The following is an 11,332-nucleotide window of genomic DNA, read 5'->3' as shown; positions in this document are numbered from 1 at the left end:
ACAGGATATAGTGAATCAAATTACAGTCTTCTTTCCTGAAACTGGACAGTTTTTGCTTGTGTTCAAGACTGATGAAACATTTACTAACCATAAATTAAGTGCTTTAAAAAAATCATCAAGGCTGTTAACTTTTCACAAGTTTCAGCAGAGCTCAGTACCATCTCTGAGAGGAGACAGCTCATTTCATATATACATATATATTTATCAAAAGCACCATGAACAGTTCCTTCTTTTACAGCCATGATGTCTTGTCAATCTCCAGCAGTTTCAAACTGCAGATAAATATGAAACAGCAGAACTGAGAAACGCTGCCTGCATTAATTTACACAGTTCCATTTTCCCTGCAACAGACTCGTGGGGATCCTTCTGTACAAGACATTTCTCCTTGTCTCACATCCTGAGGTCAGTTCTGCAATGCCTTGGCACAGTCCATCTCAGCTTCCCAATTTACTGTGAACTGTAGGCTCCCGCAGCCAGCAGCAGGTTCCTGCGTGTGAAATGGAGATGAACAACTGGGGTTGATTTGGTCATGTATGTACCCAGTAACAAGTCCTGTGAGTTTTCAGGCAAGTTTATGTGTCCAGTGGCTGTAGTAAAGTCATCAGTTTCTAAATCTTCAAATGCCTTCACAGCATCCCACAGACGAACTGTGTTATCCATTGAACCTAAAAAGAAAAAAAACCCCACACAACAGTTTATAGGTATTTTATTAATAAAATGGTATATAAAAAATGTTGCTGGGGAGCATGTTAACAGAACTAAAAGCTCTGAAAGCAAGAGACTATAGCAAGCATCTAACATACTGCATACACACATAAAAGTTACCAGGATTTCAGCTTTCCTGTAGTCTAAGCTGCTGTCCTGTAGACAAAGCAAAAAGAACTGCTCTCAAAACACCTGGGTTTGGATCAAATCACCTACTACTGAAAAAGCAGGACCATCCTGTGGGCTGGTCCTCCTTTTCAGTGGTAGGTGATGTGATCCAATGATCCAATGCCAACTGCAGGTAAAGTTTATGATTTTAAGTCACATAATAAGAGTTTCTTTGTATGGTATAGGGAATACAGTGGAATTTCGCACGCTCAGTGGCCTGTGCTTTCACTGGAGCACTGGCAGATAAATTGGAATAACCACTAAGCAGGCTGGATCAAACCTGTACCCTATCTGTTAGCTTTCACTCCTGCAGCAGTAGCTCCCAGAGGAATCTCACTGCACTGTATTTAGGAACATATTACTAAACAAATCTAGAATATTCCTAGCCTGGTTTCATGAGGAAATTACCCTCATGTAATTAGTCTCTGTCCATCATTTCTTCAACTTATTGGCTAATTTCAAGCAGTTGACAAAACAGACTAAGTTTCAAATTCATGAAAGAACTACACATTTTAAAAAAACAGTTCACTGAACATAGACAAAACTTTGTGCCTCCATGAAGGGAAAACTGGCAAAGGAGCTCTAATATATTAGACACCAGAGAACCCATGTGGACAGGAAGGAAACACAAGCAAGCTTCACAAGTTCTGCTGCTCACAGGCCTGTTCATTAATATTATGTGCCCATATCTACATCAAAAATCTACCATGAAGAAATAGTAAGGGTGTGGATAACTCATATTCCTTTCTATCCCTTCCTCTTTCTTTAGTCCTGCATTCCCAGTCCCATCCCATTCCAGTATCCTGCACCTCTCTAGTCCAGCCACTTTTTGTCTGCCCTAGGGTTATTGCTACAGATTCCACCCCAACACTGTACAGATTCACAACCTTCACTATCATCTAAGCGCATAACACCTTCAGTTCCTGGAAGGGTGAGGGGTCACGCTTCAGTGAAGTACTCGCCTTTGTACCAGCAGTTTTAAGTTGCTGCTTTTGCTAAGCAAGTGATTCTTCTTTGTCTTTCTCAATTTAAGGAACCAATTATATCATTCCTGTTCAGACTTACGGAACACGATGGAAACTTCACTGTTTCTGGTGAATTTTACCTGATGCTAAAATCTCCCCATCTCTACTGAATCTGAGCGCGTAGATAGTGTCAGTGTGCCCTTTCAATTCGCCAACCATCAAGCCATGTCCGATATCCCATAGCAGAACTCTTCCATCTGTTGCTCCAGTAGCCAGGAATCTTCCATTAGGGGAAAATGCCAATGAATGAATTGGTCCCTAAAATGGACATTGAGGGGCAACCAAACAAGTTAATTAAGTCTACTCACATTCAGCCAAACAAACTGTGTTTGTTTGAAACAGTATTGTTTAGAATCTCATCACAGAAATAAAATCTCTTTTACACTGAATAATATGGCTTTACCTTATGTCCAGTGAATATTCTTACACAATTCCCATTCAAAACATCCCAGAGCCGTATAGTCCTGTCTGCTGAGCCTGTGGCAATATAGTTGGAATTCGGATGAAATCGGGTACACGTGACATCAGCAAGATGGCCAGCAAATATCCGTAGTGGCTGATAGTGATCTGTTGCCCACAGACTGAAAAGAAAAGCTTTATTAATAAAAAGAACCCTAAAGAAGTTCAGTACCTGTCCCTGTGGGTGCAGCTCCAGAAGAAGCCACAAACATGCTCAGAGGGCTGAAGAACCTCTCCTGTGAGGAAAGGCTGAGAGAGTTGGGGCTGTTCAGCCTGGAGAAGAGTTGCTTCTGGGGAGACCCTATTGTGGCCCTTCAGTACTTGTAAGAAATGTGAGGACAGACTTTTTATCAGGGCCTGTTGTAACAGGACAAGGGATAACAGTTTTAAACTAAAGGAGGGTAACTTTAGACCAGATAAAAGAAGACATTTTTATAATGAGGGTGGTGAAACACTGGCACAGGTTGCATGGAGACGTGGTGGATGCCCCATCCCTGGAACATTCAAGGTCAGGTTGGACGGGGCTCTGAGCAACCTGATCTTGTTGAACATGTCCCTGCTCACTGCAGGGGAGTTGGACTAGATGACTTTAAAGGTCCCTTCCAACCCGAACTATTCTGTGATTCTACGACCTGTAGAATTTCATACAGGTCATTTTATTAAATTAGCAGGAATTTTTTTTTTTTGAAAAATATACCTCAGAATTGAGAAATAAAGAATATTCTGTCAAGCTGGTAAACAACTGGAAGAGAATACTTCTAATCAGAGGAGTCACATTAGAGGACATCATCTCTTTAGTCATCAGATAATATGATGTGTGTTGAAAAAAATAGTAAAACTACATTAAAACATTTCTTCAGTATTTTTACTGACATGAAATAAAATTAATTTTCAGTAATAGGGTAGACTAGAGTATATTAGCAAATCACTTTCAGGGTTAATCCACCACAAACTGACCCAGACAAATAAAAAACACATCCAGTTTCTTACCGAGCCACTCTGTCGTGTCCCCCTGACACAAAGTAATAACCATAAGGAGAGAACTGTGTATCCCATACTGGATAGTTGTGTCCTTTATATCCCACCAAACATGTGAATGTTTGGAGACTCCACAATCTGACAGTGCCATCCTCAGAACAGGACAACAGATAGTTCCTGTCACAGGAGGAAAGTACAGTGCATTACATATCCAGCTCACACTGGGGCTGTGTAACCATTGCATAAACACTGCAAAATGTCCATGATAAAACTGTCCCCTGAGCAGCACCTGTTTAGCATGTCACACGTAAATCAGCATTTTGGTGGGGTAAGCAACAATAACCAATTCAAGCAAAATCCAGTCCTAGGCCCTTATGCAAAAGAGAAGATTGGACACTGATGATTAATTCTGTACTGAGGGGAGAGAGAAAACCCCCCCCACACCACAGAGTTGGTCTTTACTCAGGAATTCCAGTTATATGAAAACATTACTAGTAAACTGCTATGCTATGTTACTTTTAAAAATCTTTTAATGTAACTCTGAACAAAATTTCAGGATTTCTTGAAATAGAAATCATATCATGTTCACATTCTCAATTAATAATTATAGACTATGAACACATAGTCTATAATGTTCCACTCAAAGTTCACTTATCAGCTGTGTTTCTGTGATGTTTGTTTCCTGACTAGACACAAGCAAAAGCAAAACTTGAGACATTTAAACCTTTTTTCTACTGTCCAGACTCCCATATCTATGTAATGGGTTTAAATCTCTTATTTTAAAGACACTGATACATTTTGAAAATGTCTCAATAGAATATGAGAAATTTGAAGTGTAATGATGTGCTACAGATTCTGGTTTTATATTTTGCAATACTATAAGTTAAATCAGTGCTGCAGTATTTTTCCTCTATCTCAGTTAGTTAAAACCCAGCTTAAACTACAGTTTGCAAAATAGATGGTCTATTTTGCTATCTATGAACCTCCAAAACAGTGCTGGTATTCTCAGCTTCCATTGATTTCAGTAATAGTTGACAGTGCTCAACACCCTGAGCATTATGAGCACTTGCATAGTTTCTTACAAGCTACATGAACAAGAATTGCTTTAACCTGGAATAAGCTTCATTAAGAGTAGGTTTTCATTCATTAGCATGCAATTAAAACTGAAGACAAGCAAACTAGTTAGCTTTTACCTATCAGGACTGAAGCTGGTGCCATAGACAGGTCCACTGTGACCATATAAAATCTTCAACTCACTTGCTGTTTTCTCATCCATGATCCTCTCCAAGACATCATCCGATTCTTTGTCAATAAGACTGAGGTCTGCAAGATTTCAAAGTTCATGTATCAGAATAACTGTCAGAAGTTCAAAAATAAATGTCATCATGACATCATCTCAGTTAAATATCAAGATTAAGAAATGTTTGCAAGGTATCCAGTTTCCACCACAATACATTATAACACAAACAGCAGAATTAAAGAAGCCTAGTTTCCATGAATTTGTGTAGGTGTTGAGCTACAGGACCTTCTCCTCAATCCTTCTCAGTTCCCTCCTATCATTTCCTCCAGGATACCTCTAGTCTCTCGCCTAGATCACCTAAATCTAACTGTCCACTACACCCAGTGGTTACCATCCAGTTAAGAAGCAAGATGGCTAGTTCCACACTAGTTATGGCCAGTTCCACACTAGCTATGGCTAGTTCCAAGCTCTGTGCACTGACCGCCTCACAGCAGGGGTACATGACCAGATTTCTCATTCCTTTAGAATGTTTCTAATGGTAGTACATAAGATGTAATCATACATCTGTGCACATTTTTTTCTATGAAGTGAAGCATCTAACCACTGAAGACAACTCCCCTGTCACAGATATCTTTCCCTGTTCAGGCAGAACACAGCTGTCACAAGGCATGCATGCTCACATTAAGCGTTACTGTCTTAATTACCTGCTGCTGTTTTCACACTACGTAGCTTTTTTGGAGTCACAGACCACACTCTGACAGTAGAGTCAGCAAAGCCTCCTACAATCATGCTGGAGTCATCTGTAATATCCACTGCAGTCAGACCCTAGACACAAAATATCCATTTATATTGGTTGCACCAGTCATGATGCATTTCAAGTACTACAAAATCCTAAGAACTAATAAAAAGGTAATTCAACTTATTTACAAAAATAGATGGAATTATTCTAGGATAAACATAAACACGTGAATTCTTGCCCTATTAAAAATAAAACTCTATGTATGAAGCACAGTCAACAGCAACAAATAGTAACTGCCTTCCAGTATTCTGGTGCCAAACACCTACTGCATTCTGTAGGATACACTTAAGGCCCCACAGGAAAAGTGAAAGAAGGAATTATGGCAAAATCCAAGCAAAACCAAGGACCATGGAAATTTTATAGTTTAAGGAGTCTTTAAAGAGAATTTTGAACATTTTGGAACATAAACTTTGCAATGCCTATTCCAAATACTCCAATAACCCTTGCCAACACCGTTATGTCTTCTTTCTTTTTTAAGAGTAATGTTCAAAATTTTGATTCCCTTTTCCATATTATCCAAACTCTTCTTTCACCAACCTGGTAAGCATTAAGGAATGTGTAGAAACAGATGGAGGGCAGGCACTCTGGGCCAAGACGCACACGCCTTGCAGCTTCCTTCATATTCATTACTTTATCCAGCTTGTCAGAGTCTTTCAGTTCAGGCAGAGGAATTCTACACAAGAAGCACATGTTTTTACAAAATAAAAGCACCTTCCTTATTATTAATCCAAACAAATACTGTGAAACCTTCACATGCAATCCTATACCTCAATATTCAAATAAGAAACAAGAATTAGAAAAAATGAAAGATTATGTAGAAGACTAACTGATGAGAGAGCAAGCCAGTAGCTTCAGGAATTTCAGACAGGCTGAGGAACAAGATAATTAATAAATTGATTATGACCTGAAAAGATTAGTGAGTAACTAAGTAAAACTTTATCAAGGGAAATCTAGATTGACTTGAAGGGCAATGACAGAGGGTTATATGCTAAGGTTTCCATTACCTCCCTTAGAAGTTTTATGGCTAAAGCTGTGTACAGCTGAAATAGCCAACTGCTAAAAACGCCATGTGAACAGCGACGCAGACTTGGCACAACAAGCCTGGATTTTAAAGGCTTCCCTATGCATCGTTTCCTTGGTACCTGTTTTGGGGAGGAGCATTAGGGTCCTGCTTTTTACTTTTTGACCCTACATTATCTTTTTTAGGTTTTTTCTTCTTTGGCTTTCCTTCCTCATTTTCTCCTTCTTCATCTTCATCATCCAAAGGCACATCAAACTCTGGTTCTTTCAATAAGCCAAAGAAAACCTACAAGCCAATAAAACACACAAGACAAAACAGTAATTGCTGTTCTTACAAAAAACTAATTTTTTAATGGCAACTTTTCAGTGTAAAAGTCCAAGCAATAGAGCTGCCCCTTTAAAACTTCTGTTTAATATTACCACATATGTTACTGCTCAGCCCATAACAAATGTAGTACGTGTTTTTCTGGTTTACTTAGCAACTGATCTGGACAACTATAAGTTCTTCCACCATCTCTTAGCCCTTCCTTAAGGTGGAATCCCTACACCTTACCTAATTTATTTGTATAGTACTGTGGTATTACACAAACAGCCTTTGCAGTAACAACCGGTGGCAAGTAAAAATTACATCTGTTGTACAAAAGAGGAAGCCAAATAGTCAAGTGTTTATTTGAAAACTCCAGAGTAATTAATGAATTGGTTTATTTCAGTGGGCTGGACACAAGGTTGTCTCTCAAAAGGTTCAGCAGTTTCTTCCACCAAAGAGTGACATACCTTGATCTCTCTATTCCTGTCAACAACTATTTGTACAGTTCACTTCCTTTGTTCAGTTCATGCTGTCTTTTAAGATCTCAAGCTACAATTGTCAGTCTATGCTATGGGATCTCCCTAAAAAACTAGGGAAATTTGTTTAATTATAGAAGTGCAAAAATCTTTGCCTCCTACCTTTGCTTTATTAGCCTCTCGTTTTGCCTCCCCAGCCAAGCTTCCAACCATAGCATCTATCTGTTGTTTGCTGCGAGGCATTCCATCAAAGATATCAATGTAAAGATGCTCCTGAACAATGTTCCAGATCTGATTGTTCTGCTTTTCCTGAAGATGCCTCTTCAAGAGTTGGTAAGAGTCACGGGAAATACGCAGCACAAACTTGCTTGTTCGGAAATCCAGCATGGTCTCATTACCTTTCATATGCTCTTTCTTGGTTAAGCTAGACAGTACACGCAGGTCATCCTGGTAATAGCACTCCTGATCCCCATGAAACCTATTGAAACAATTTAACAAAGGTTTATTAGGAAAACATTGTCTTCTAAGGGCACACTTATTTACATTGCTTGAACATAAAACATATATGTAAGGACCATTTGGAAGCTACTGACTACATATGGGATTATTTTTCTGATGAAATTAAATTCATCCAGGGGGAGATACACCAGTGATTTACTCTGCATAGTAAGAGCATTCAGCAGTTAAAAAACAAGATGAAGAGAATACACAAATGGAACCTCTCAGGATGTCATACACCCAAAGAGTTCTTGCCTGAAGTAAATAGTTACGCTTACATGCTTATTTCCAGAAATTAAACCCTAATTTGTGGTACCATGTAGTACAGGGCATTTTTTATTACGCAGGACTACTTGGATGCCTTTATGTCTGATTCATTATATGAATATATACATTTCACAGTCTACGTGTTTCTCACTCTCCACTTGCATTATCTAATACCTAACATATGTTTAGAATTTTCCATTTTTACTCGACTTGTTATAAAATAGTTGTGGCAAGGGGCATTTTAACTATTTATTGTTACAGAACCATTTTTGCCGATCATGTGGAGGGAGACACAGTTATCCTTTTGGATTGAAGTATTTCATAACTGGTCTGAATCCAAAAAACAAATTAAATTTAATTTTATTTTCAATTAATAAACAAATGAAACATAGCAAGAGCACAGACAATTATAGATTAGCCATAAATTAACATCTTTAATCTCATTTGAAGAATTTCAATGTACATGCTATGATTTTAGCAAATACTTAGAGTGTACATTACTTTGGCATCTCAGTGCAATTTTCAAGTGCTAAAAAACGACCCCACAATCTTTCCCTAAAGATGAAACATCTCTTCATTGATACTTCTGCAGCAAGGAGCCCATCAGCACACCATAAACATGGTTCAAAATCTGCCAATGGACAGTTCAAAAGCATGTCGTCTGCACATGCAGACTACAGGAGACTGGAAAACAATTTAAGAACAGTTACTGCAATCCATGATGGCATCATTACTTCAGATTTCAAATCTCTTCAACTTTAAATAAGAAAAATAATATGGACATATGTATATGTATACAAACCTATGCTACTGTAGTTCACAGGTTTAACCAAAGCAGCAAACACAAAATAACACAAATGCACAAACGAAAATTAATTACCTTTCAAAAAAAGACTTTGCCTCACTCTCGTGTTGATTGTAGACCAATTCCAAGTACATGTGCACAAAGAGAGGATAAAACAGCTGAGACAACTCTGCTCGATGACAGTCCAGGGAACACTCGATGAAGTGTTTCAACCCGCTGTAGTACTCCTCGTACAGCGTCGGGTCCCCTTGCTGGTTGTAGGCCGACAGCACTGCGCTCACATCTGGCTGATCCTCCACAACCACGGCACCTCCGACTGCAAAACCATCAGCAAACAACAAGAGCTTGTCAGCCTGGAAGAGCCGGTGAGCAAACAGTGGCCACAACCCGCTGGTCAGGTGAGGCAACAAGCAAAACACGCCGTGTGACTGTTCAGCACCAAGTCTAAACCACAGAGGTGAAAGGGTGGTGGCACTTTACAGTCCAGCAGCCGATTTTCCCAGCACCTCCAGCAGCTTTTTGGGCTTTTCCTGCCAACAGCTGCCTGTAAGGTATCTAACCCAGTGCCTAATTCAGCCAGTATTATACATATAAAGGAAGAAGCCAGTAACATCACCAGAATAAGTTATCTTTACCACTAGGGCTAGAAACTCTCAAACGAGGAGCAGAATGTAAGACATACCCACTATAGTTATTTTGCATCCAGTAAAAAAGCAACTCAAGTTCATCAAGTGAACAATTCACTAAGAGCACCTCGCAACTGTCACAGAACAGGGACACTTTTAACATTCCGACAGCTCTGTTCTACACAGCAGTCGTTACACACTTTCATTGTCTTGTCTTTTACATAAAAACAATCGTATTAGGTGGTGGCAGGAACAAGCTGACTTTATGCTGTACATTCACTGGAACTCAGACTATCAGTTCCTGAAATTTCATTATACTATTCTGTAAAGCTGCCTCACAGAACCCCTTGATTAACAATACTCAGAAATTAATTATCCAAAGGACATCTCAGGTACCCAGCAACTCGATCCAGAAATGCAGAATGCCTCATCCACAAGCACCTTATGCTTCCATCAAAATGCAGCCTGTACATCAGACCTCCGTTCTCATCCCTGCTAACTACAATGGAAATCGAGTCTCCTGCTACTCTGTTAGTCGAAATGGGACACAAAGATATGGGGAAGCACCTCTCACTTCGACAGTGCTCCCTTCAAACACGACAGACACCCTATCCTTGGTCCCTTGCTCCAGGAGATCCGGACTTCTCCACGGATTGCATGGGAAATGACACACACAGGGACCTCCCAGCAGTCCGGGTTAGACTCTCCGGGGCATGACCTGACACCGACTCTCGTGTTCCAGCACCACGGGGAAACCCCGAGGCTGCGAGCGGCACACTGGCCCCCTCTCCCAGGGGTCCCGCCGGGAGGAGGCACCGACCCCGCAGCGGCCGCGGGCCCCACCTTTCCCCGGCGGCACGGCGGCAACTGCGGCCACCCCGGGGCTGGAAGTCGCGACAGTGGCGACGCTGCCTCCGATGGCGATGGCGGCAGCGCCGGTGCCCCGGCCGAGCAGCGCCTCTCCGGAGTCCGCGTCGCTGCCGGAGCCCCCCAGGAGCCCGGCGCTGGCGGGGCTGAGCGCGGCGGAGCCCAGGTCGTCGCCGAGCAGGCGGGCTTCGCGGCGCAGGATCTCCTCGGACTCGCGGAGGTTGCTGCGCCGCAGGAACTGCAGCACGGCCACGAGCGTCTGCCGGTCCAGCGCCGCCGGGGAGGCGGCCGGGCCCGGCGCCACGGGCTTCGCGGGCGCCGCATCCCCAGCGCCCGCCGCGGCCTCTCCCTCCGCCGCGGCGGCCATGGCGGCGGCGGGAGCGGCGGCGGGAGCGGCGGTGGCGGTGGGCACCGCGGGCGGCGGCGGCGGCGTCCCCGCCTCGGGGTCCGGCTGCGCCGCCGCCACCTCCGCCGGCTCCTCATGCAGCGCCGCCATCTTGCGCCGCCGCGGCCGCCGCCACGCGCGACTGCCCTTGCGACAGTGAGGGCAAAGGACGGGCAAGCGGCCGCTGCTTCGGGCACGCGACAGCTTCGTTTTGCGACGCTGGCGGGAGCGCTTTCCGGCTGTGAGGGGCGGTGGGAGCAGGTTTGTGAGGGGGTTTCACGGGGCTCCTTGGAGGGTATCAAGGATGCGGCCGTGCTCCGAATTAGGTTAATTAGGGCTGGGCCTCTCGGTTTTTCAGGTATTTCTAATACTGCTTCTTTTATTCGTGTTTGTTAAACAGAAGTTCTTTTGTACTCGTGGAAAGAGTGAGAGAGCAGGGGGTGTTCGGGCTGGAAAAGGCTCCGAGGAGACCTTAGACCACCTTCCAGTGCCTAAAGGGGCTACAAGAGAGCTGGAAAGTGACTTCTTACAAGGGCGCATAGTGACAGGACAAGGGAGAATGGCTTTAGACTGACAGAGGGCAGGTTTAAATTAGATATCGGGAAGAAATTCTTCCCTGTGAGGATGGTAAGGAACAGGAACAGGTTGCTCAGAGAAGCTGTGGCTGCCTCACCCCTGGAAGTGTTGAAGGCCAGGTTGGATGGGTC

The 11,332-nt window shown here is 42.7% G+C and overlaps 1 protein-coding gene across 1 annotated transcript; it reads right to left on the bottom strand.

Moving 5' to 3' along the window:
• Positions 1-227: 227 nt before the first annotated feature.
• TAF5 (TATA-box binding protein associated factor 5) lies at positions 228-10,751 on the bottom strand. Its single transcript, XM_064663215.1, has 11 exons — positions 10,217-10,751; positions 8,823-9,063; positions 7,340-7,655; positions 6,517-6,680; positions 5,912-6,047; positions 5,280-5,400; positions 4,529-4,658; positions 3,348-3,512; positions 2,302-2,479; positions 1,979-2,156; positions 228-665 (listed from the first exon to the last, which is right to left on the bottom strand). Exons 1-11 carry the CDS (start codon positions 10,734-10,736, stop codon positions 448-450), a joined length of 2,367 nt encoding a protein of 788 aa, XP_064519285.1. The 5' UTR covers positions 10,737-10,751; the 3' UTR covers positions 228-447.
• Positions 10,752-11,332: the final 581 nt, after the last annotated feature.

The sequence above is a fragment of the Pseudopipra pipra genome, chromosome 8 (genome assembly GCF_036250125.1).
Source record: "Pseudopipra pipra isolate bDixPip1 chromosome 8, bDixPip1.hap1, whole genome shotgun sequence".
Taxonomy (NCBI): Eukaryota; Metazoa; Chordata; class Aves; order Passeriformes; family Pipridae; genus Pseudopipra; species Pseudopipra pipra.
The sequence above is the reverse complement of the archived record's forward strand: the minus strand, read 5'-3'. Positions and strand labels throughout refer to the sequence as shown.